At 44.7% G+C, this 27,776-nt stretch overlaps 1 protein-coding gene across 6 annotated transcripts; it reads right to left on the bottom strand.

Annotated features, from left to right (window-relative positions):
• Positions 1-25: 25 nt before the first annotated feature.
• LOC112566629 (PR domain zinc finger protein 1-like) lies at positions 26-26,697 on the bottom strand. Of its 6 annotated transcripts, none has more exons than XM_025242896.1 (5): positions 26,346-26,697; positions 9,615-9,780; positions 5,436-5,555; positions 3,849-4,101; positions 26-3,605 (listed from the first exon to the last, which is right to left on the bottom strand). In XM_025242896.1, the coding sequence occupies exons 2-5, from the start codon at positions 9,774-9,776 to the stop codon at positions 1,864-1,866; spliced, it is 2,277 nt and encodes a 758-aa protein (XP_025098681.1). In that variant the 5' UTR covers positions 9,777-9,780; positions 26,346-26,697; the 3' UTR covers positions 26-1,863. The 6 variants fall into 6 exon arrangements, with proteins under 6 accessions (XP_025098681.1, XP_025098684.1, XP_025098683.1 ...); XM_025242899.1 differs by lacking the exon at positions 26,346-26,697 and adding an exon at positions 23,058-23,430; XM_025242898.1 differs by lacking the exon at positions 26,346-26,697 and adding an exon at positions 18,335-18,488.
• Positions 26,698-27,776: the final 1,079 nt, after the last annotated feature.

Raw genomic sequence — 27,776 nt, 5'->3', positions numbered from 1 at the left:
TTGAGGCAACATGCAACGATGTATATATATCCAATTGTAAAAATAGTTTTTAATAAAACTCCACTTCAAACAAACCCACACTTTATTCTGAGTATTGCTGAGCTCACACGAACACACGGCACACAGTCTATCAGGTGAGTAAATCGTGGCTTAGAAAACATTAACTTCAAATCGCTAGGATGTACACCAGAAACAAACGCTAACTTGAATATTTCGAATGTTTATGGTTGTGAGTGGGTGATGATATTTAATGGTTATGATGGAGAGAAAAGAGGATCAAACATTTCTGAATAACCAGAAAGAAAATCAGCAAATAAATAACCAGACTCCCATTCATACAATATTTGCTCTTATCATTTTCTGTACATTCTAGGGTAATGGCTATACATGATTAGTTACACATATTTCCAATGTACGCTTTCTGAACACGGTGATCATCACAAACATCGCTGCTAAAGACACGAAATGAGCAATTGAAAAAAGATTGCACTGGGAGCCTCACTGAGAGTAGTCTAGCCATATGGAGGGTGGTAACCTAGCCACACCGAGAGTAGCTAGTCTTACTAAGAGCAGCCTAGCCACAGGAAGAGTGGTCAAGCCACACTGAGAGTAGTCGTGCACCCAAAACCATGTGCAGGCAAGACTGGAATCTGAAGTCGACTCTCACCACATGGTGAGTATCTTTACACTATTACCTGTGGACAGACCTCTTTGGTAAAGAAGAAACTGCTACCGAGTACAAAATGTCGTTTCATCTGAACAATCTATGCTTTTACACAAAAGTTATTTTTCGGATATTAACTTACCGACGTCTGCATCAATTGACTTTGCCACAGTAACAGTTGTCTCCACGTGAAGCAGATTTATAAAACTTTAAAAAAAATTAAATAAATAAACAACATCACGACCGTTATGGCGCGATACACTTCTCAAGCATAGTTAGGGTGCAGTGGAGTGTGTTCAGAAAGCATTGACACTTTACTTGCCAACCCCAGTCATGTCGTCACACATGAATTATTGCAGAGCACGTGCAGTCCAGAAACGAACCAGTTTCCTCAGTGTTCGTGTCACTGTACTTTATGGTGTGACACTAGTCATTATGCGTGTCCAAGGTGCACGCGTGACCACAAAACCTTGCTGTCACACCAGTCACACTATTCCCTAGTGTGTCACGCAAGCCCGTTTACAGAAAACAGCAAAGTTCTGCCGTTTCTCAGGAAACCAATCGACTGGAAACATTGTCAGTTTTCCAACAAACAATATACATGAATATATAGTTTGTCTAGTTTTCATCTCAGTGCACAGATTCTAAGGTGCTTTCGCCCCGTGTTTTCGTTCACTTACAGCCTGAGTCCACTAACAAAAAAAAAACAAAAACAAACAAAAAACAAACACACTAAAGTTACGGAAATAGCTTGCAGTGCTCGACAAGGAAGTATTGTTGTTGACAGTCATTTTAGTTTGTGAAATACTAATACTGTGCTGCAGAGGGTGGAGTCTAGTGAAGTTCTGTGTATGTGTGATTTTAGCACTCTGGATGGGATAACATCACTACACTCAGTCCTTGGTGATTTTCGTCTACAGAATCGCCCTGTGTTATTGGAACCTTGTTGACGCTGTTGGTTCACTGCTACTTAAAAAAAAACAACTCTCCCTCCCCTTGAAAAAAGTATATGGTCAAGTGATTACCGGCAAGGGGATGGTGACAGCATGCCAATGGATATGTCAAAAACATGGGAGCAAAGCTGAACTATCAAAAGTGAACAGTCAAAGGCAGTGAGTGTTCACAGAGACGTGACTGCTACTCGTGCTGAGCCCAAGTGAGATCTTTGTTTCCTGTCATGATCACCTTCACTACATTCCTCAACATTCCTTTTCTTTCAAGTGCAGAGACATGTCTAGACTCCCATCCACGTCCATGTCGTCCGAGTGGCACACCACGGAATGGCTTCCATTGGCTGGCTCCGAACTGAGACAACTATCATCATCTGTGAGGTCAGGGGCATGTGACTGGCCGTACTTCTCCACGCCGTCGTCCGGGTGGTGCAGGCAGTCGGGTGAGTCCTTCTCCAGCCCCAGTGCCGTGTCGATCAGCAGCGAGTAGTCGGCCATGGACTCGGGTGGCACGCACAGGCCTGTCTTCCAGTGGGTCTTGAGACCGCTGGCGCTGATGTACTTGCGCTGGCATTGGGGGCAGTGGAAGGGTCGCTCGTTGGTGTGCAGACGGCGGTGAAGCTTGAGGTGCACGAACTGCGTGAACTTAGCCGAGCAGAGTCTACAGGCGAAGGGTTTTTCCCCAGAGTGTAGCCTCATGTGAGTTTTGAGGTTGGATGTGGAACTGAATCGTTTTCCGCACACCTGGCATTCATGCGGCTTCTCCCCCGTGTGCACCAGGTGGTGCTTCTGCAGGTGCGCCAGCTGCGTGAAGCCCTTTGCACACGTCTTGCATACAAAGGGTCGCTCGCCCGTGTGCGTCCTCAAGTGCACTTTCAGATTAGACAACTGCCCGAAGGTCTTCAGACACACGTTACACTCGTAATGCATCTTGCCGTCCCTTTTCCTAAGCGGGTACGGCAGGGTGCGGTACCCACGGTTCTCGGTGTCTAACTTAGGCTTGCTGAGATTCAGCACTTGTTCAGATGACGACGGATTTGCGGTAGGCATGGTAAGAGGTGGACAATTATGCTGGGTGCTGGTCACGTGGCTCAAATTGGAAGAGGTGGGAAATGGCGGGTACATTGGCCAGTGGGCGAGACCAGGGTACTGGGATGCTGCGGTCAGCTGATACATTGGGGAAAACTGATAAATGTTTTGAAAGGGATGACCAGGCATTATCATTGGCGGCAAAGAGCTTATCTTAGCGGCTCCAAAGTACTTGGACATGAGTGACTCGTGCTTGAGTGGGTCCAGCATGTTGCTGTAGCTTCTCTCCATCAAGAAGTTGTTGGGAAACAACGGCAGCTTCAAGGGCAAGTAGTGTGTCGTGGGAAAACTCAAGGCCGTTTCAGGTTCTAGTCCCTTCAGTTTGCCATCAGACAAAAGGGAAGGATGAACAAGCGGGGCGGACACTTCCGGCTCCATGGGAATGCGTTCACTTCTCCTGTCTCTCATATTCTTAAATAGTGCCACGTCTAAGTCTTGGCCTGGAGGCAGCGGATGAACAGAGCGGGTAGGCACAGGAAAGTTCCTCAATGGGGGGCTGGGAGATCGATGGACCAACTTTTGAGACGAAACTGATGGCAGAGAAGCTGGGGACGAAGGCGTTTTAGGATCAAGAGGCGACAGGCGCTGGGATTGGGCACTTGTATTCTCATTGCAGCTATTCACCAAACTCGCATCTCCTCTGTTCGGGGACTCGGACTTCATTTCAGTAGCCGTAATTAGGGATGGCGAGGTGGGGCGCGAGGCGGGGCTGCGAGGGCGCCGCGTGACGCTGTAGTCCAGCACGCGTTCCGCCTCCTCCCGCTGCACAGCGCCCTCTGTCAGCGATGCAGCAGGTGGTGTGGACGGCGACTGGCTGCCCTTGATGTGAGCAACGCTTGCTGCTCGCGGTGAAGGTAGGGTGGGGTGAGGGCGCTGTCGGCTGCCTTGCACCTCCTCGGACACTGCAACATCATTAAGACTGAGTGACTCAGACGACACAGGGACATGGACGCATGGAGAAGCTTTTCACTTTTTTAAATAGATTAAATCGTTTTAGAAAAAATTAGTGAATGTAAATAAATAAAAAAAAGATAAAAATGAACGAAAAAAAAAAAATCAGTTATTAGCATTCACAGAAAAACAAACACTTTCATGCTAAACGCACATGCCAAACCATGTGAGCATCACTCGTTGAGCTGACTTACCAGGCGAGCATGACGCGGAGCGCAGTGATGCCAGAGGGCAGTTGATGCGGTCAGCGTAGTCCCTGGAGAACCAGGCCAGCAGCTCCACGTTGGGTGGAATGGGCTTGACGGTGTACAGGTAGATGTGAAGGTCCACCTGACAGGCCAGCAGGTTGTGTTCGGGCCCTGCCGCCATGGTAACGTAGTGCACCCAGTTGCTGCATGTCGTGTTGCTTGTGCGAATGTGATAATACACCTTGTTATTTTTGAAAATCTGTGGCGAAAGTAAACAAAATGCGTTAATAGTAAACAGCATATGACAATACTCAGACGTGTGTGTTGTAATAGTAAACAGTCTACGGCAATAGTAAACATTATAGTAAACATAAACTTTGCTGGTTTTCAGCCACACGTCTGCGTGACAGCAGAGTACAATCCAGGTTATCTTGCAGGACAGACAACGTCTGCAGACAGAAGGTAGAGGCTAGTATGGCCGAGTTGCTGGGGACAGGAGGGGATGACTGTCCAAGGCAGCAGGTCTCAATAAGCGTGCACAGAGGGCCAGATGGGCGTGACAAAGATAAGTGACGAGAGGCGATAACACTACAGCCGAGACAGAGATAAGTAAGTGAAGTGAGGCGATAACAAGATTTCCCGTGAGATTTCTGATGAGCAAGGCAAGAGTGAGGTGTGGTACTGACAATCGTAATACGTCGCCTTTAAGCAAACCTCTCTTTTAACAAACAAACAAACAAACAAACAAACAAACAAACAAACAAACAAACAAACAACTAAAAGAGTTATGGATGAATCACCACGAATTAGTGAATAAAATGCTTAATTAGTATGCTCAGTGTATATATATATGTGCGTCTGAGTCCAGCAACTTCTACAAAACAGCTGCAATAAAGTTGCGAGAAATCTGGGAACACTTGTCGATTTCCGTGTGATGGCATAAACACTTCTTGTTCATTTTCTCTCCAACCTTTCTCTTAGGTTACACGACGTGCGTGCTATACTTCTTTCTAATTGTCTAATTGTCGTACTTCAGACATTAAAAACAGCAATTTGTGGTACTGAATTGATCAACAATAAATACAAATGCTTTGTGTTCTGAAGAAATATTTTACTTTTTATCCTGAAGTCTTGCTGAATTATTCGAAAAAAAAACCACCCAGTTACACGACAGATAGTTTATTAAATAATTTAAATATTCAATAGCTTATTTTAATGTCGCCGAATGATTTAGAAAATGTCACCTCGCTCACTTCGTTATGCAAGTCACATGGTCGTGACAAACAAAAAAGTTTATCTAATGACAGATGACAAATATCTCGTAACAAGTGGTGAACATGACTTCGTGACACACGACAACTGTTATCTAGTTACAAACGACAAGTATGATTTCGTCAGTGCAAGGTCACGTGATTTCCATATTCTTATTCAAATGTAGGGTCCCTTTTTTTTCGCACGCTCAGATGTATGCACATGTTTGTGTACCAAATGAGCGTTCATGCGCTGAATAAAAGATTACTTAATGGACAGGTGAAATATCTTGCGACTGTGTTTGATGCCTGCTGGTGCCACAGGGTGCTGGTGTGAACTGACCTTCCAGTGGTGTTTGCGCGGACTGTCCTCGTTGCGCGGCACGTCCCACAGCACCTCGCCAGTGACGGGACCGAACCTCGTGCCCCGCGGGATGTAGTCCACACTCCACACGCCCAGCGCCTGCAAGATAGTAGGTAGTAAGTAAGATGTTCTCGTCAAAGCCTCGCAAATAAACAACCTGGGATTTTTTTTCTTCCCGTACATGCAGTCAACCGTGGTGATTATCCGATAAAGGCTGTATCAGTCAGTGGGCCTGATTTGTCGAGGGTGTGGTTGAGATTGCGCGACAGGTTTGTAGAATGTTCAGATTATCAATCCTGAAGGTTCGGTGACTGGTAGGTATAGAGTCAGTTTGTAGGCAGTATGTCTAGTACGGTCCAAAAATGTCAAGATACGTATATTATCTAAAAATTATTTCATCTCGTAGATCATCTAGTGTCACGGTACACTTGAAATATGAGGATGCTACCTATAGCAGCAAATCAAGCAGCTACAGAGCCTACAGATGTCATGTGCCCAAGCACCATCCGTTTCCATCCTCCAGACCTGCACTAGTACAGCAACAGTATCTGCGTGCACCCCAGCCCGTTAGTGGCAGACAAAGAGCAGACTAGTGGAATTCTCTGTACACATCATGTGCCAACAATGAGGTCTGACGCCGCCATAAAGCGCCCCCGCCTCGACACCCAGCACCGAGGGCAACGGCGGCCCACTCTAGCAAACTGCTGTATGCTGTGTTTAATGACTGCTTGTGTCAATGTTTGTGAGAGAGTGAAAACTGTCAGGTTGCTGAGGCTTTCTCTGACTTTCCGCTCTGCCCCGCCTGGGACGGCGAAGGCCTGTCGCTAGCGATGTTCTGGGGCTGAAAAGCCTTTCATGAAAGAAGAAGAAAGAAAAAAAAACCTATCGGTGTGTTGGAATCAATCGGCCGTGGGATTCTAACTACAGGTAAGCTTTTGTTAGTGGGGAGGGTCGGCGGAGAAACCATAAAAGATGGCGCCCCCTACTACGCCCGCTAACACTCGCCGCACCCAGTGACTGGACCATGGACAGAAGTAGCATTTTATCTCCTCTCTCAAGAGAGACGGCTGATGAGGCTGGGAGGCGACAGACACAGCACACATGTCCAGCAGTCAGTGCCACGTGACGCTTCACCAATGATTTTGTTCATAGTTGACACAAAAGACAAAAGTAGGAAAAACGAACGGCACGTTTTGTTTGTTAGACATGAGAGTTAACATGTCACCTGATGTAGTCACCAAGACACCATTAGTGAGCGAAGCTAGCTAAGAATAAGTCACTCGGTTGGCACAGTAGGCACATTTCACAATGCTCTCACGCATGTTGTGATCTCACATCGTACAGTAAACACAATTAGGTTCGTTCTGTTAATGTATTCAATAGTAAGGTTCGCAAGACAACAGAAACTGATTTTGTGGAATGTGTGTGTGAACGCTCGAGCTCGCAAGAGAGTTCAAGATTTTGTAGAAAAGGTGCCAGCATCGCTTAGTTCCTATCTGTTTCTCTATCCTATGATTAGTTCTATCACGAACTTGTATTAATGGACTGCTTGTAGACGATTTTTTTCCCAGTTAACTACTAAAACGAGGCTGTGTGCACCAAACTTCCGGTTTAGTCACATTCATGGTTCTATCTCGCCGAGACTAACAGCGGAGAAGTTCGCTCAGCAGACAGTCATCAGTCCGTGGTTCTATCGACCTTACAGACATCGCTTCAAACTGGAAGATAGGCATGTGACTAACACAATTATTATCACATGCAGGCCTGTCAACTTCCTACAGTTGCCGCCGACATCCCGCTGTCACCTAGGTCACTTGCTAACAAGATATCTTTCCGTAAGAAAAGCCACGTGACCGTGTTGTCCCAGCCATGCTTGTGACGAAATGATAAGTGCTGAGTGCTAGATAGGTATATAGTTACTACCTGTCCTACTTCTGTCGATGAGCTGCAGACAAATGTCACGAAGTGGACGAAGCTCCTCGAGTCTTCTCCCATCGCCCTGCAGGTGAGCGACAGGGTCCACCCTGTGTTTATTGGGTGCCTCCAGGTCCATGTTCTTCTGGAAATGCAGTGACTTCAAAACCTGCGTGGACCCTGTACGGCAGGTAGGTGTGGAACCCAGCACACTCAGGTATTCCTCTCAGACTCAGGTGAAAATTAATTGGAATCTTATCCGACCCGAGGAATTGTTGCGGTTTATCAATTCAACTGCTTACGACATGGAAAGTATGAATGAAATCGAAACGGCAGAAAAGGGCAGTGGATATCTCGTTATACTACACCCCTTCCCACCAGTTCCACCACCACTCGGGTAGGTGTACCGGTAGAAGTCAACATGAACTTGTGAGCTGAGCATCACTGATTCCGTTCTTTGTGTATATTTGTGATTTCGTTACATGTATTATCTATGGCGGTCGAACCATATCGTGAACCCAAAAGTTTCAGAGACCGATTTGCAAAAAAAGAAAATAAAAAGTAGAACAACGCCCATAATACTCTTTCATTAGTTGGCTAAATAACTGCCAAGTTTTACGGAGATGTGAAACTGATTTACAGCTCTCACAAACACCAGATATACGTTGACTATGACACGAGAAGATGGAGACAGTGGTGTGGATTTCTGAGTGGAAAATACCAGCAGCGTGTAGCCGCCATCTTCCGCCTCACGACTTCCCACATCAGTGACGTGCTCAACGTCTAGGCCCTACAAGCGGACCTGTGGGCGAAAGGCAGATGATAGTATTGTGTCGGAAAGTGACAGTAGGACCTAACCGGTGACGAGCTGAAAGGGACAGCCGCCTGCGACCTGTGAAGAACACAGCTCGTCTTACCGCGAGTTACTTTGAGAGTGATACCTGTGGCATGACACGCACAGAGACACCTGTTAATTGATAGCCAGCTTTAAAACGGGAGCAAGGAGAGGAGGGGGGACGACAGGTAAATGAGAGAAGGAAAGCACCTGCGTAGTGGCAGATACAAGCTGTAATCCAGATGGAACACTGGCAACCCAGTCAGTTGATAGCAACTTTCTCGTCTTCACCTGATCCCACCCTCTACCCCGGAGAGAGAGAGAGCTCACCCATATCTGCCAGGGGGGAGAGGGGGGCTATCACTACCGCAGTTTATGTCGAGACAGAGGAGGCTGGTGACAGGAAAAATGTGGTATCCGATGACACGACTATAGTACACAGCAGGGCAAGTGAGACTTACTTCAAGAGACCGTGAAGAAGTTGTTGCCCCCTTCATGTCAACTGAAGATCGTGTCTGCTTTCTAATAGTCATAGTCTACTTTGAAAAGTTTACATTCTATACCTGTTTCACAATTACTGAATACTTATGATTATTTGCTTTCAGTTTCTTCTCTTTTGCGGTATCAAAGCAGCTGCCTCATCCGGTCACGTGTTCACATTACAACCAAACAGCAGCTGGATCATGTATTTTTTGGTGTGCTTTGACTTTTTTAACCGGTTTTCTTACCCTCCTTCCTCCTAACTACCCAAACACTTTTGTTTTCCGTCATCTGATGTATACGAGCCGTCAAGCGTGGTTGGTGCGATAACCTGTTGATATGATTATCACTATCGTGCAAATGTCAGAAGGGCAGTGCCACACTAATGCCAATGTTTACGACAGGAACTCGGTTATAAATAATTTTATTGCCATAATAATCGGGTTAATACTTTGTGCTGGCGTGGATAAGAAGACGTATTACCTTCATCAAAATCAGGGAAATTAATGACTGCTACCCTGCACTGTCTAATGTTAGATGGGCACATGAGTTGGGGCTTCTGCTGACATTGTTCATTATAGTTTGATACGTTCTGGACACTTGCTCCTGGTGGCGCAGATGAGCGATGACCCTTTACCAGTGGTGTAGGAAGATGCCCGGCTTTGGGGAAAGTGGGGGATTAGGGGCAAACTCCATGGTGACAGTGAACGACGTTCACATTTTTGTCTCCTCAGTTGCTTGAGGATGCATTGTTCCTACGTCACTGCTGTCTTTTCCCTCACCTCTCAGTGCAGGCCGTGATCCCTCAATTATTTATATGTGAACGACACATGACAAGCTACAACGTGACACGACACATGACGCACTACACATTGACAAGACACGTGACACACTACGTGACACATGACACCCTCACAGGGTACACTTACCCCCGGCTTTACACGCGAGGGTTTGAGCGTGAGGTTGCGCGGCAGGGAGGCCTGGGCCCTGTTGGTACAGACTGTCTCACACGGCCTGTCGTTGACGATGTAGACGCAGAACTCCTCGAACTCCTCCTCCCGTAGACAGCTGGGTTCCCAGCTCTCCTCCATTGATCTGCCAGAGTAAAGAGCGAAATAGTCAACCATCATCATTTGCTTTCTTTGTTTTGTGTGGGGCAGTGGTGGACTTGGCACGGACTGCGTGCCTCTGGAATAGGAGCGTGGATGTATCAGTAAATCTGCACAGTAACATCTCAGATAACACTCGCTGTCTGTAGTCAGCTGTAGAAAGTAAATAAGGCAAAGATGCAATATCTACACATCATGAACTCTTGTTATTTTAGAAGCTTGTTTCGCCATTTCTTAATAAATCTTAACAATACTTGAAGCCGGAAAGCTGGTTTCAGCAGTCCTGGAGCGGCAGAACTATGAACACTCAAGCTGCTGTAACTGTCTTGACTAGGTCATTAAACAGCTAATGAACTGATGATGATAACGGCGATGAACAGCAATAGGAAACTTGAAAGATAGACACGACATATGACTGTCCGTCGCTGTCACACTTTCTGGACCTATGTACACCTTTATTACTTGAACAATATTCTGAGAAACGTGTCCACTGTCGCATTTTCTGTATCACCACGAACTAATATCCCTGGACTGCTGGCAGACGATTTTTTTTCCAGTGAACTGCTAAAACGAGGCATTAGACGACATGGCTTCCGGTTTATTCACATTCTTTGTTACGGCTCGCCGAGACTAACAGCGGATGACTTCGCAAGAGGCAAGAGTGAGTCTCGGCATACAGACATCAGTCCATAAATACACGTCCATGGTATCACGAAGTAAACTACGCGTGACATGTGTACTAACGAGAAGTCACACATTACTTCGCTTTAATACACAAATGAGGTCACTGGAACCCACTAAGGTTTCTCGTTTTGTCATATTTATTTTCCCAAATCCTTAGTTTTGTCGCCTTTTGATTGATGTTGGTGTCTTGCCGTGGTTGTATTTTAACCTGAAGGCAGTTTCCTAATGTTCAAACTCGAGCAAAGTCCGAAGTACAACTAATCCTACTGTTTACAAAACGGCTCTTTCGAGCGCTGAGGTCTTCTCACCCGGTATTGACACTGACGAGATATCGAGTCCAAATGACTTGGGACTAAGAGGGAGGAGATGTTCAAGGGAAGAAAGAGAGAAAGAGAGAGGGAGCTTTATATGTACGATACATAAAATCATCTAATCAAAATAATACACTTTCATGTTCATAAGAAACGTGAGTTTATCCACATAGGTTCTCCTGAAGATGAACAAAATGGCCACGAGCTCAACATAACTGCCTCCTGCTGACTCCTAAGACTGACTCGGAAGAATAGTACTATGTTGATATCGTATATGAAATGATTAAAGGTTTCTAAACTTGAAAAATGTTCAAAAGTCAGACACCACGGCGACTGTTTGCTCTGGCCGTCACATATCCGGTCGGTTTTGTAGTATAGAATCAATAGACCTTTGGTCTATGTAAGGTCTATTGTCAATAGATGTTAAAACGATCTATGGGTCAGGCGGATTGGCCACTCTCCTCTCTGACACTATATATATAAACACACACACTCTCTACGAGCCGTTAGGCGACCTTTATCCTCTGACAGCTTCGTGAATCAACAAGACGTGAAATCCTAGGGCGCCCTGATAATTATGGCGGGTGTTTCAATATTTCACGGTTATCAACGGCTCCTCTTCCGCTCTTCTTCCTCTTACATAGTTGCCACCCCGCGGCAACCTCACTTTGTCCTGCTGGAAACAGGCTGCCGAGTTATCTCCTTTCCCAGAGCCGTACGAGATGAGGAGGCTGGAGGGGATGAGTTGGGGCAGGCCATCCATCATATCCCGGGTAGGAACTACTGACTCTCTCCAACTAGTTTATTGTGTGTGTGTGTGTGTGTGTTTGCACGCGCGCATGTCTCCATATCCAGCTTCAAGCTTAAACTTAACTCGGTTGGCCCATCACTACATGAAGGATACAAAACATCACTGATGCCAGCAGGCAGCAAATATGAAGACAGGACACATGCCAAATAAAAATGAAAATTTAAAGAAATGAAGAGAGGACCAAAAGTCACCACGATGACAATTCAAACATTCATAACAATCCAGTCATGCAGTGGATGTATATCAGAGCAAAAAATGAATAAGAACAAAAGCAAAGAGACAAACATCATCACCGCCCACTACCACCAAAAACACAGCAACAAACACACACACACACACAAACACACTCTACCCTCTTCAAACACAAATATTATCTAAATCTGTTAAGGTGAAGAAGTACTAATCAATCGTCACCAGAAAACTCTAATCAGAAAAACCGAGGCCCGAAATAGCAGTCTTCCGGAAAACAGGAGTCGTCAGATAAACAGCAATACAACACAATTCAGCACTAGGAAAACAGTAGTAATAAGATTAACAGCAACGACCAGAGAAACAATAGGAAAAAGCAAACACAGCAACAATAAGAAAACACTAGTAATAAGAAATAGGAGAATCAGCACTAGTTAAACAGGATATCTTGGAAACTAATCCAGTGCCTGATACAGCAGTACTAGTAGTAATAGAACAGTATTTCAACAGAAATACGGAAAGTCAATAGTGATAAGGAAAAAAAGATATAATAATAATAATAAATAAAAAGATACGTCGTAGGTTAGTCACTAAGTAATGAAAACGACGATAATAAGAAAAGCGACAAAAGGAGCATTATTTATCATTTACATAAAGAATAAAATAGCAATAAAGACGAACATATCAGCAAACCATGAGACAAGACAATGACAACAGCAGACAGAAAGCTTAACACACATAGCAATCATACTGAAATTATGAAAAGGATGCGATATAAAGATGATACAAATCTTTTGCCGTATGGTAATGTGAGGAACAGTGAGTTCCACAAGCGACAAAAATAAGTGTGAGGTGTGAGTAGAGTGAGTCACAGTGTGAGTAGTGTCAGTTACAAATGACCAAGTGAGTTACATAACCACAGATACAAATGACCAGAGTGAGTTACATAACCACAGATACAAATAACCAGAGTGAGTTACATAACCACAGATACAATGCTCTCACACACATGCTACATCGATACATACACGGCACTGAAGAAACCGAAGACAGGCTGTCGAGGCAGGTCGGGTGGACGGGCGGCTTGCTGGCTGGCGACAGTGAAGTGGGCAGTGAGAATGGCGGCGACATCCGGGGGGGGCCATGACTTTATAGCCAGCGAGCCGCCGCACCCGTCGTATATTAACGGTAAGAAAGCAGCGTTTATGTATTGTGAACGCGCACCCAGAGCTCGTGCAGGGAAACTAATCAAAGGTGGAAAACGCGTGCCGTGACGACAGCTGAGCCGCGAATTGAGGGAAAAACGAGGCGCGGCAGCTGCACCACCCCCCTGCCCTCTGCCCTTTCTTTAATTAATACAAATGAATAAATAAAGATGGAGGTCTCACTTGAAAAGGCTGTGGTGACAGATTTTGTTCATCATCTGATTTGACCGCTTGTCTAATCACAGCCGCTCACAACCCGATGGACGGTGGCAAGCGCATGAGATGCAGCAGCGGCTGTAGGAGTGTGTGTCGGGGTTTGGAGGGGGGAAGGGAGTTGTTGATGGCGCTAATACCTTCCATCTGTGTCACTGCTACGACCACCACCATTAGCCTTATCCGTCATCATCAACACGCCAAGACAATCACAGCGACCTCCCCTCCTCCTCCCGCTAGCTAATCATACACCGCCATGTCAATGGATAAACTAATAGCCGCCATTTCGTGTGTGCCTTCACATCGACCCTCCCACCTATCTACCCCCAACTTCCACCCGATTCGATTTACCTTCATTAATGCACGCGGCTCCAAAGTCTCAAACTCTGCAAATTATCTTCCCGACCACCGTGACGTCCCGACTTCATCAGTGAAGCAATTATGAGGCGGCATGGTGTAATGCCATTGATTTTCACTCGGCAAAAGGTTTGCCAATCATTCTCTTTAAACTGTCATTCGTGTTCTTTTCATTTTCTGCCTACAGGCGCCTGTAATTAGTTTTTCATCAGAGGCATCATAGCCGTGCTCCAGAAAATGCTCACTACATGTCCACAGCTTTCTCGTTGTTGTTAAAAATTATCAAATTACTTTTTAAAACATTCCTATCATTACCTTTCTAACTGCATATTGTAGTAAATTTGACCAAGTTCGGTAAATGTTTACATATTTACAGGAAGAAAGGAAGGGTGGAGTTCATGTGTATCAGCCTACATTATGGTCTCCGTGGACACTTTGCTTCCAGACCTCTTTCAGACATTGCTCCTTCGCTATCCTCCTGTTTATCACAACTCCTGACATCAACACTGACATCAACACTTTCAGCACTTGATACTTTCCTCTCTTCCCTCGTTAGCTGGCTTTTCCACCGACTGTACGGATCTGAGCCCGACTTAATCTGAATGTTATTGTTTGAATTCCCCAATCAGCGACGAGTCCTTTCATAAACGGCCCCTACATTTGGCGCCCTCTCAACCGCCATCAGATTAATTTTAACCTGGTGTTGGAGATGGGAGCTGGGTACGCTTCATCTCCCTCAAGGTAAAATTAACCTGGTGTTGGGTGGGTGGGTGGTATTAATTGATCCTCCCATCAGGATCATATTAACCTGATGTTGTGGAGTGTTGGGATGGAGGGTTCAGGGGACGCTTCATCGCTCCCAAGCAAAATCTGTTGCTGCTGTACAGGGGCTGGGGTGGTGGCCAGAGTAATGAAGGCCCCTCGTGTGCCAGCGCCAGGAAAAATTAATCCCGCAAATAAATTGCACGCACACACAGACTCCCCCGGACAAGCAGTGCAGCATGATATCTTGAGCTTTGCGGTATTGCTTCGATTTTAATTTTCCTGTCGATTGCTTGACTTGCCCGGATGATAAAAGTCGACAAGTGTATTGGCACTTAGGCCGCTAAGTTAATTAAAGGTTGTGTTGATGAAACTCCGCGCGTGTTTACCCTGCCCCTCGTCCATGAGGTGGGGGAGAGAAACCAGTTCATATCTGTCGAAGGTTGGCTAAACGTTTTATAACCTCCAGATAATTATAGTTTGGAACTCATTTGACCGCCAGAAGATGAGGATGTCCCATACCTACACAGGTCTGATTGTACAGATTTGCTGGCGGTTTGCCCCCTTCTTACCTTTAGATAAATGAATGAGCGATGAATCGGATGGGCGAACAAAGAATTGATTGAGTAATGAAAATAAATAAACAAGTAAATGAAAGACTGACTAAACAAGTGAAAAAATGATTTAGTACATGTGAATGAACAAATACTGCGAATATCCACAGCCCCTCTCCCACTCTTCTCTCAGCCATAAGCAGGGACTAACAGTATTTATTTATTTATGTCTTACAGTTGATTTCAGTATTTGTGTTTGTAACTGTTGATACCCATGTCTCGACAAGCTGACCTTTCACATCCTACAGGCAGTAAAGATAAACACTTCTTGACACTTGTAGACTTTTATATCAGTTTTCTCACAGGTCTGGCTGTTGATGCAACTATCTTTGCCGAGTTATTAACTGATATCACTTTCTGTAACCTCTACAGCTATTGATAGCGATTTATATACAGGTCTCTCTGTTGGCAATTTTTTATGTATGAAATGTGCTTTTTTTGTTTTTTTCTACAAGTTTCATTAAATGTTAAAGCAGGGGGTTGAATGTATTTCAGTGCGTTTAACTGTCATTAAAGCCTGAGGAAGGACATGAGCGCGCGCGTGTATGCCTGTGTATGCTTGTGTGTGTGCGTGTGTGGCACTTTCTTATTGGTGGGTCTCTTCTTGTGTTTACAGGTTTGTGTTAAGACTGATATTTCACTGATACAATTAATGAAATAAATAAAATAATAAATGAAATATTGAAGAAATACTAAAACAGTGTATAAATTAACACGAGAAGAAAGTATAGGAAGCATACTGTACCTAGTATATTTTATAATGCAGAACTACATAAGGAAGTTGATTGTGCTGAATACATTAATAATGCAACAGCACACAATATTGTGTTAAATATATCTTATAATGCTGCGCAACTTTTTTTCAGTACTCAGGTCATTCCTGAACGATAATCTCCTTTTCACCTTTTCACCTTTGGTCACATTTTCTTTATAAAAAAACCCCCAACAAACCAACCAATGATGAGGGATTGTCACTGCTGGTGTCAGTGATGAGGGACTGTCACTGATTGTGTCAGTGATGAGGGATTGTCACTGCTTGTGTCAGTGATGAGGGACTGTCACTGCTTGTGTCAGTGATGAGGGACTGTCACTGATTGTGTCAGTGATGAGGGACTGTCACTGATTGTGTCAGTGATGAGGGACTGTCACTGCTTGTGTCAGTGATGAGGGACTGTCACTGATTGTGTCAGTGATGAGGACTGTCACTGGCTTGTGTCAGCAATGTGGCCTGTATAGTGCTATGACTAGAGCAGTCAACTAGTGCTACTATCTTCATGCCTACCCTATACACGACATTTACAGGTGTAACTGTGTCAAACAAGATGTTAAGAGAATTAATGCTTAAATATGGAAATTGGTGAGATAAGTAAAATGAGAAGCCATCAAAGTTGGGCAGTTTAGTGAAATGCCAGTTGTAAAGCTGACAAACATGACACCTACCACCACAAAACAAAACCGAGCGAGATACAGAAGCTTTCAATGTTGGTGACACTGCCGCAAACAACAAATTTCACACTAAAAACCGTCTTTGAGGACCATAGCCATGCCCCCCCCCCCCCTGCCACATTCCTTCACTTCCTTGTGACACCAGATGCCTTGTGGGTGTAGTGTCCTGTTACCCCGGTGGTACGAAAGGCAGTAGCCAGCAGTTCTCCACTATAGCACTCTGTTCTACACCACAGGGCAACATCTAGTAGGTCTGTCGGTCTTTCTCTTTTATCTCAATCTTTGTATGTCCTCCCATGATACGCACATAAAATACTCAACATAAAAATAGGCACATGAGAGAAGGAGAGGTGAAAAGAAGAGAAAAACTACTTACTAACACGTACCTGGATGAGCAGACACCTTGCAGTATAATGTAGCCGAATCCACACCAAATAGCAAAGTCGTTAACTGGAACTAATTACAAGCTTAAACTCATTTGAAATCATCTTCCGGTGCCCACGGATGAGTGAGGTCTGAACACACTTGTCAAAGTCTAAGCCACAAGAAACATCAGGTATTTTCTGGAGACTGGCACTGCAGGTGACTTGGTCATGCTCCGGCGGACTTCATCTCTCCCAGTCGACAGACAATCAAAGACTGTGTCACCGCGCTTCCTCGGGTGGCTGGTGATTCGCCAGGTGTCCACCGACCACAGTAAGCACCCGACTGGCCGCTTCACTTACAGTTTGCTGTCACCGTTAATGTGCGTCAAGGCAAGCAGACGAACGGTGATGATGACTGACTTTCGGGCTTTCGTTTGGCCCCGGTTTGGCCTGCTCCATGTTTTTGCCGAGGTCAGCAGGTATCAGTCAGCAAGGCGTTGGTCACTGTCAGCCGCTCGCCTCATGATCCTACCTGGCCACGCCACAGTGGGCTGCGCTAAGCTGTTGTCGTCGCCGCCAGCCAGGTAGACGATAAGACCGACTTTAGTGGCAACTGCGGCACACCACAAATATCACTGCTTGGTCTCCGTGTGCAGTGCATTTACCTTGTACCCGGGGTGGGGTCTTAGACTGCGAGACAGGGTACGCAGCGAACATGTGGGCGCGGCTTAAGGGACGATAAGCGAGCCCTGCGGACCACTCAAAGAAGGTGAGGGTGGGCATCATGTGATTGACAGCTGCTCTACAGTATTGACTGCGTGAGGGGTGGAGCTTCCGTGGGAAAAAGATGGTGAGTGTGCGGGTACATCCGAGCGAGCGCGAGGGAGAGAGAGAGAAGGGCTTGTCATGACGTCAGCAGCATGAAGCGGAGGATGGAGCTCAGTGTGTCCAGATAAGCTCGGACAACCAGCTCAGTCCAACAGTTTTACATATCACCCGCAAAGTGAGAGTGAAGGAAATGACATGCTTCAGGACAAACAACGTTTGTTTACCTGTCACATGTACCTTCTGCACCACAGCTCAGCATGTACACGCCGACCACTACTTCCTACCCACCAGTAACTGGCGTAACTTCATCTCCACACTCACAGACTCCCAGGCGTCTGCATCTTCAGGATGCCCTTTATCTTGCTTTTCATTAATCTCTCCATCATCTTCCTCTTCCCTTCCCTGTCCCTAATGTCCACAGTAACGGTCCCCGTCAATGGTTAGTGCCTAGTCAACTTGTCATGCTCACCTTTATAGGGCCTAGTCACCTTTATAGGAAAGAGCCCTGCTGTCTTGACTATCTTTTCTTTCCTTCTTACTTTTTTATCAGTCGTCACTAAACGCTGAGTCTTTGCAGATGCACTTTCACAAACACATACGTGAGTTGAAAGAGAGAGAGAAAGAGAAAAGAAGAGAAGTGAAGACAGAAACTAGGAATGATTCTCCATGTGATCGCAAAACGCTTGTAAACATTTTTCTTATCTTTAAGAGACAACAGGTATAACAAGGAAAAATTAAGAATGAAATGGACATACCTATCGGAATGACGAGAGAAGAAGCGATGAGCCAGTAAGGTCTGTGGTGAAGCCAGTGGTCCAGCCACCTTCCCCTGTTGTTGACTAATAGACTCTACAGTGTGTACACACCAACTACCCAGTTCCTCAAAAAGATGCGAAAACTAATCTAACCGCCAAGGATACTGATGAAGTGGCACGAGACTCGTGCTTAAATATACGCCCACCAGTCTTTTCTCGCGCTTGTAACCTCTCAACAAAATCTTGACCCGCTTTATGTTACAATCACAACACTTTTTTCTGTTTCTGATTGTTACAATCAACGATGTGTTGCAAAAGCCACACACACACACACAAGGCATGGCCTCACTTGTCCCACATGACAGTCACGTCACTTCCACGTAAACATGACGTAGCCACCGAGATTCGACGGATTTACTTTTATCACATGCTTAGTAAGAAATAGAATCGTTTGTTGAAGGGTATGCGGGTGAGATGGCATGTTTGTGCGGTGCCCAGTGTCACTAGATGGTGGGCAGTCGTGGGGCGAGCCAGCGCCTCGACTACTGGAAGTAACACTCTCGTTAGAAGGTGAACCTCGCAGGTGCCTGTGACCAGCAGACATCAGTAGCACCACGACACGCATCATCTTTTCAAGTTCGAATATTTTTTAAACCTATTTTTCAACAGGATCAGCTGACTGCGATCATAACTCATCCAGCATCCTTTTCAGCGATCTATTATTTCAATTCAGAATCGAAACCAGACACCTGAGACCGAGAGGGATGATGTCGCTCGCGCCGCTGTACCCGACACCATCAACTCTGACGTCACGTGATGCACCGATCTAGCGATGGTCGCATCAATGTCAATAGTACAATTGACACCCGACACCAATAACCCAAATAACATGATACCCGACATCAATAAAGTATCTGTAGCCCTAGCAGGAAAACTACATACCCGACATGAATACTGAACTGGCTAGATACCCTATGTCAGTAGTACGATTGTCAGATTCCAGGAATCACCAGTGCATTGGCTATATACCCGACATGAGTAGTACCCTGACTAGATAGCTGGAGTCATTAGTGATTTGTTTATTAACCCAGCATAAGGAGTGTGCACAAGTGATCACATTCTGAGCGCGGGTAAAAATGTTGATGTTTGTTTACTTGTTTACTCTCTTGAACAAAATGGGGCTGTTCACTCATATTGTGGAAATAACATCTTGTGATGAGGTAAACAGTCATTAACATCTTGTGGTAAAATAAGTTAAAAAGTTTTGCACCTGAATGTTTTCATGTAGTGTAACAACAGTATCATCACAACTCAGCTCCCTCAGAAAACAAACATCATCTGCACTTTTTTCCAAGTAGTTTCGGAAAGCTCTTATTCTTTCAGCAGAGCAGTAACTCCTCTCTAGTTACCTGTGCTCAGGAACAGGATAAGCAAGCGAAATATTGCTGCGGCAGGCAATGAGGCAGAATAATTTAATAAAATAAAATGTAAAAGTTCTGTAGCCTAGTCCTTAAACTCGATACGAAATGGCTTTTCTCTGCCAAATGTGTCATAGCAAGTAGGAACCGCAGTTTTCAGTTCAAATGAATCTTTTGCTGTTTGTGAATACTTGCAATGACGGTGTTCTGCACCTGATGTTCGTGAAACACATCGGAGGTAACGGAGGTTTTAACGATCTTACAACAAATGAATAAATGTCTATAAAAGACTTGCAGGGCGACTTTGACCAGATTCACTGGAAAAAGTTTATAAATATTTATTATAATTGCACAAACTTTATCTTAACCACGTTTAGTGTAATCTTATGGTCATAATGACAGAATGTGAAGAGGTATTGTATTTGTGCACACAAGAAAAGAATAACTAACATACTATATAATCAGTGTATAGAAAAAAAAACCCACACACACATATTAATAACATATGGTGTCCCTCTGGTTTAAGTTTCAGGAATTCAGTTGTTAAACTACACTGAATTCAGATGATTTTAAAAAGGTCCATCCAAATAAGTTTAACATTATAATTAATGATGTTACTTAACAGCACCAAGATAGATCAAGACTCCAACAAGGAGAAATTCAGAAAGGAGAAAAATAAACTTTCTACAATCATTACCCATTTTCACATTACTGTCCACCCTATACACTACCCGCTTCTGCTCACTCCCCACTCTATATCATACCCGCATCTTCTTACCACCCGCTTTACCAGGTACCCACTCCAACCTTCTGCCCACTCTACTTACATCCGATGTTACATGCTCTATCGCCTTTTGTGACTCGGGTCCACTCTTCGTGACAGTTTATTTTACACTAAAAAATAGGGTTTTCAATTTTTATGCCATTTGAGATTTAACCCCTAGTTTGTCTGTGCTTTATGTTTTCATCATTTGCTAATCTTGGCAAAACCTGGATCAGCTGCTGCACGAAAATCTGTTTGCGCTGTGAATGCTGATTCATAATAACCAGTTCCACATAGAAAACTGTATAAATGTCTGACGGTCAGCCAGCAAAAATGAAAGAACGATTAAAAAATTTTAAAAAAAGAAAGGGAGAAAGAAAGAGCGGTCTAGCAGTCACCACAGAGTAAGGTCGGGTGAGGGCGGTGTGGCAGTCTCCACAATGCGGTGGAGTAAGGTTGGGGTGAAGGCGGCGGCGAGCTGTGTTCATCACCCTCCATCCAGAACCAAGCACGCTCTTGTTTTCTGCGCCGCCGGAAGTGGAGTAAAAGCACACGCAGGCGCAGCTAAGTCAAAATCAATTACTCAGGGTTAATGGCGCAACAGATATCTTTCTATCAGAGGTGAAAAGAAAACTCCATTGAAAGCAGACCTTGCTAGCCAAGGACTCGCTTCGAAAACAAGCCGAAGAGAAAAACAATGAAAAGCCGCTTTGGCAATGGCGCTGATTGGTGGCTAAGTGAGCGGACATCCTGCAACTAAAATACGGCCTAGAGAAAGGAAATGTGCTCAGCCTTCGGAACTGTCAGGCCTATTGAAGGAGATTGTGGGCATTACTTGTTTTCATCAGCGCCGAGGACAACTCGTTTGCCACCTTAAATGTAATCGCACCGGCCTCGTGTCCACCAAGACAGTGGGCGGGGGTCAGAGGGGAGGGAGGGAGAGAAAAATTCAAAAAAAAAATTGGATAAAAAGGTAACGAAAATAGATGGGAGGAAAGAAAAGAAGGGAATGAGAGAAGAGAGAGTAAAAGAATATTAAATATTTATCTGTAGGTTATCGGGCCCATTCAAGTGGTATCGAATATATTAAATCACGAACTTGTATTACTGGACTGCCGTCAGATGATTTTTTGTTGTTGTTGTTCACTACTAGAACGAGGCAGCTGTGTACAAAGCTTCCAGTTTATTCACATTTCAGATTAATTACTAAAACGAGACATTAGGCTACAAAGCTTCCGGTTTAGTCACATTCTATGTTTAGGCTCGCCGAGACTAACAGCGGAGAACTTCGCAAGAGGCTAAGTGTTGGTCTCGGAAGACAGACAGCAGTCCACCTATACATGTCTGTGATTATAGTGTTCAAATATAGCTAGATGACATAATGTTTGGTAGACTGAGTTTACGTGTATGTGTGTGTATATGTGTGTGTGTGTAACAATCAAACAGAGAGAGAGAGCTGGAGTAGAGTCGGACGGGGTAAGAAAGCGGAAGGGAGGAGACCTGAAGCAGCGTGGGGGGCAAAACAGACCATCAGAGAAAACAGCAATGGCATGTTTTCATTCGGTCTGTGGTAAGAGGCTCTTTGGCTATTAAAAAAGCTTACAAGACACGATCGAGCACTCACAACACCCCGCACGCACGTACCCGTTCATGCATCTCCGAGTGGGGGCGCTGGGTGTTGGTGTTGCCCGTGGTGTTGTCAGTGACCCACTTGTACTGCTCACGTAAGCTATATATTCTACTCATAGCTTCTTTGAAATCAGCTCCAGTTCACTTTCGCCTCACTTAGCTACTTTTCCCATTGCCATGTTGCACCACACACTTTCCCCTCACATACTGTACCTAGCTGTCCTATAGCTGTGTCTGTCAGTACAACTGTATTTCATCTGTCAGGATAGCTACATGCAGTATAAATCATTTCAAGTCTCATTTGCTACTCGTACAAGACATATCTGTCTAACGCCCACCACCCCTTGGCATGTACACTCGTAGTGACAGGAAGACTACCTCTACTGACGGTCAGTTGCTGGCGCAGGACCAGCTACATCAGTGGATGATGTTTTGGTGCAAAATCATAGATTACACTGACATAACCCGAAGTGGAAGCATTTTATTTTCCAATAGAGTACACTACCGACCTTGATAATTGTTAAATTGTATTTTCTTATTATATCACTCTCTGTTAAAGAGAGGATTTCAGAAGTAAAACCAAGATAAATGAATAATGAAATGCAAAGCTGTAAGACTACTATTCTCTTCACCATCAAAGCTACCAATCCTCACGATTTAACAATCTTCAATGTAAAAGTCCTCAGGACTAAACTCCTCACTGTCATAACAAATACTTGCTCACTTTGCAGCAATGACAGTTTTCATTTTCATTTCATTTCATTGCCCAGTCGGCATCACTAGCATTGTCTACCGTTAAAATGGATGTTGTTACCACGACGACTGATGACGGCGAACACAGTGGCCCGTACTCTAGTGTGGAGATTGTGTTTAGGGAAGAGGAGTGAGATACTTCAGACGAGGAGTAACTCACCTTAGTCACCTCGACCTGGAGTCGGTCAGCAGAGATTTCCAAGTTTTCTCTGATGCGTGGAGGGTCAGGCGAGCAACCTCAAGTCGACTGTGTGTAGCATGCTACGTCACTGGACAGCACAAGAAACGTCACTGTGTTTGGTTGCCTTCAAACCGGAAGCAGTTTTCGGCGGCGAGAAATTGAATGTAGTGCGAGTAATTCTCGAACAATGTTGATGGCTGTGGCTTCAATACTGCCTGATCAATGTATCAGCTGTGCATGCAAGTGATGCCAGACTGACAGCTGCAGAGACAATAGGGAGCTGTGCACTCGGCCAGCTGTAACAGTTCGGCATGTGAAAGAATGCTTGCCAGCCACTTCCAGCCAGGTATGTTAGATATTCACCAGTACGGTCGCTTTGCTGACAAGCAGAGAGAGAAGGAAAGAGAAAGTTAATCGGGTGGAACAGTAGCGGCAAACAAGGACATGGGCGGGTGGTATCTCGACACTCGATCTTGCCTTGTCGTCAGAGGACAAAGAGTTATTCTGCACAGTTTTCCTTTCCGGTAACACTATCTTCCACCACTCACCTCTGCTACACATCCCGACACCCTTCCCGCCAACCTCACGTCCCCCCTTCCACACCCACTCTTGCCACAGCCACCACGACTGAAACAACATTTGAATTTGAATAATTACAAGGATGAGTGCAGCTGTATGGACGACACAGGTCGAAGGAAATATTTCTCGACCAGCAGTTCAACGTGGAATGGCAGCGAACTTTTAGTGGCCGGGTGCACGAGGTGGCGAGTGTGCGGAAAAAGGTCGTCTGCAACTGCGATGACTTGGGTGTTTTATGGGGCCAGGCTGGGTAAAAGAAGGGAGAGAGATGTAAAGATGAAAAACAATTCAAATGTTCTAAAGTATGCGCGTGCTCACTCATTCACTCACAGAGCAATCATTTGACAAAGCTTTTCAAATTGAAGGATTATTCAGTGAGTTTTGCCCGCACTCCTCCTGTAGCAAGTCGATGAACACGGCGAGGACAGCACAGAGGACAGTAAGACACTAAGCAGACCTGTGGGGAGGGTGAGGTGTGTTCATTGATCTCTGATTGATAACTGCGCAGCTTGTGGAAAATATGAAGGCAATATTCTACCATATGTTTATAACTGCCTAGCGATCAATCATCCGGTTCATACATTTCGTTAATTTCGTTTAGCAAAGCTGAAGTCTAATCAAGAGGGATTGCTTTGCTTGGAACAGGTGGTGCACTAGGACAGAAACCCTGGGTATCCCGGGTAAAGGTAGACTGTTCCCCACCCCTCTCTTTTCTGATCTCACTCTCTTCCCTCTCAGTCTTCCTCTTTCTTTACTTGATCTTTTTCTCTCTTTCACACGAATACACACAGACATTTTTAAACTGACATAAAAATAGCAATATTTTTTTTTTCTATGGGAGTAAAACTACATTGTGCTTGTCATAATTGATCAGCGAATTAGTTCTTTCAAATCTTTAACATAAAATAAAAGTAGCTTGAATGGTTTAGGATTTTAGAGGCTAAGACAACATTTAAATAACCAGAAAAAAATGCTTTTCTTTTAATCAGATCAATAATTAGGATGGAACCTGAAGAAGGGGGAAAGGGAATTGGTAGCAAGGTGGTAAAATCTCTTCGTAATCAAATAATTAGAGGTAAACAAATCTCACGGCAACAAGCAACATTCTTTTACTGCTTATGCTGCTGTTCTATGATTGCTTGTGTTACTTTGCTATTACTGTTATGTTACTTTTCTATTTCTGCTTATGTATCATCCACTCCCTTGAGATTGATGGAGTTTTATTTCTAAAATGATTGTTTCATTGTCACGTTTATCAGGTGAAAGTGAGAATCGTGGGTATATCGTGAATATCCTCACTGGTGTGATAACACAGTCCTGCACAAAGGTCAAAGGTCGATGTCAAGCAAAGGGTGGAGACGACACGAGACAAAAGTAGGCAAGGGACACTAGTTGTATAATATGTAATACGGACAAGGCAGGGACCTTGTCAAACAGATTCCTGTGCTGCAAGTGCAACTATGAGAATTACATTAGAAGTCGTGTTGTGAGCTTTAACAGCTTTCAAATTAAAATTTGTATTATAGTCAAACATTGCCAAAATCTCTGGATTATGCTGCTGAAGAGTTGCGAAGACCACAGTAAAGGTGTTTGTGACCGTTAACAGATATGTTTCAGTGAAATACGTGGAAATGTTGACTAACCCTGTATATACACCTTCAGTGACTTACAGTAATCACTATAATCACGAAATCCAAACATGTGCATCATATGTGAGGCAGAAAAAACATCGCAAATGTCCTGAAGTTCTACCAGCTGTTAAGCAATTTAACTACTCTGACAAACGTCACGCCAGCTGTTCAGCGTATGACTAGTCGGACAGAACGTCACACCAGCTGTTCAGCGTATGACTAGTCGGACAGAACGTCACACCATACGAAGTCACTGGCTGTATGTCACACCAGCAGTGAAGACGAGTGCATGTAAGCTATGCCGAGACTAGGAAACTAGGTAAGCGCAAGAAGAAGCAGTTAGCAGTGTCTTCTTTGCCTGCCAGTAACTGCAGCTGTTGGACCAGAGGTCACAGCTGATCATCACTAAGTGACTAAACTTGGTTATTCCAGTCATCACCAACGGCCAACTTGTCATCATCATAGCTCAGGTTTGTCGTTACTTCAGGGTCCGCATACAGCCAGCTCATCATTACTACAGGGCTACATTGTTATTACTACAGGATTAGTTTGTTATGACTTCACAGCTAGCTTGTTATTACTACAGGGCTAGTTAGTACTACAGGGTCGCCATACAACCAGCTTGTAACAGCTACAGGCTAGCTTCGAAGGCTTGTTACTAACGCCCGCATTCACGCTCTCATTTGTTTCTCCCTACTCTCTTCTTCATCTTCCTCTCTCTCTCTCCCTTTCTCTCTCACCTCTCTATTTCTAACTCGTCCCCACTGTATTCCTCGCTCTCGTTTCTCTAATTCTTCTTTTCTTTCGTTGTCTCGGTCTCTCTTTGTGTCTCACATTCTGTCTGTCCTTTATCTCACTCTCTCTCTCTTTTTATATACATACGTAAAGAAGTTTAGATACGATATATAAACAATATAAAAGTCCGACTAATATAATTATAACATTATAATTATAACATTAACAGTCGTAACAGACAGAAAAAAATAAATAAATAAAAGAAGGAAAGAATGAAGCATAGTCGGGTGACAGGTGAGGACGGTGAGTGAACACGACTTACTTATTCGTTCGCGTGCGTACCGCTCTGGACACGGCTTGATGTTGTGACGTCACTATAGTGTAGCCGCCCAGTGGTCGCTGTCCGTCATCCTCGGCAATGGTCGTCAAGGGCTTTTTCGGTTGGCACCGTTAAGCGCACACTAAGATTTTATACCTGCTCAATCCACTTAACTGCCGTCCTAAACTGATGAACCGAGGGGGGAAGATTGCAAGCATGGGTGAGCAGGGACCGGCAGTGCTGTAACGTTAGCTCGGCCATTGTTCTCAAGTAGCGCTGTGCGAAAGGGCCGTCAACTCCGTGATCAACTTGTAACGTTTTTTTCCCCTTTGAGGCGCGCGGTTACTCCCCCAACCCCCTGTCTCTCTCTCTCTCGATGACATCGTCCAAGGGCACCAGACCACCATTGTTTCCCGCGCGGACCCCAGCGAGGTGCAGGACGGGGGCTTGTCTGGGAGATCACAGGCCCCTATCTGATGATTAAAGCACTGATAGGAAAATAAGTGTCGGTTCCCTCCCCACCACGGACAGGCACGACAACTGGCACTGCATGCATCGAGCGCTACAGAGTCAACAGCCTGGCTTTTACTCTATTGAAGAACTTGGATACAAGTGCAAACCTGTCTATATTAAAGCGATAACAAAATCTCCTCTCTTGACAACCAACAAATAGGTCGTTTGACGAGACCTGTTTCTGCTAATCCCTCCTGCTATGACGGAGGGGAGATTTTCGGTACACCTTTCAGCATTGAAGTGTAGCGAAGTGTGCTCCTGTTTCAATCTTTTCAGATTCATTTTGTCATTCATCGTGGAATGTGACTAGTGTACAATTCCTCAACATGCCATTGCCACGCTACAAGACTCGAATCACTGCAGTTCTGGGCAAGGACAGGCTGCCTGCTGTGTGACCCTCCCGCCCGACCAACCGTCACAAGAAGGGCGTGTCCACACGTGACGGCACGTGCAGACTTTCAGTGATGCTTGTGATGAAACGGATGTGCATCCGTCCTTCAAACTTGTTCACGACCTTCTCGTGCTGCCTGCACGTGCAGCTCTCCTCCAAAGACGGATGGCCTCCTTATTTTTTTTTTTTTTTTAATTTTAGTTTGTTTGTTTGTTGTTTTTTTTTTTTTTAACAACTTACGCTTCCAAGGGAACTTCCTTCAAACGAATAACCGCTGATATATGTCTATGGACTGTCTACAGAATGCCTATATAATGTCTACAAAAACTCACAAAAAGTAATACAACAACGAAGGTTAAAAACTAAATAAACAGAATCCCTTCCCCTAACCTAAAAAAACAATAAAAGAGGTGAAAACCCAAAAGAAAAAAAGACGGAAAAGTTCCTCTTGTTGCTGCTTGTTGTTCATTCTAATGATGTGTTTAATGATGCAAATCATTACCATTATCATCGTCGTTGTCGTCGTCGTC

This window comes from Pomacea canaliculata, linkage group LG6, assembly GCF_003073045.1.
Source record: "Pomacea canaliculata isolate SZHN2017 linkage group LG6, ASM307304v1, whole genome shotgun sequence".
Taxonomy (NCBI): domain Eukaryota; kingdom Metazoa; phylum Mollusca; class Gastropoda; order Architaenioglossa; family Ampullariidae; genus Pomacea; species Pomacea canaliculata.
The sequence above is the reverse complement of the archived record's forward strand: the minus strand, read 5'-3'. Positions and strand labels throughout refer to the sequence as shown.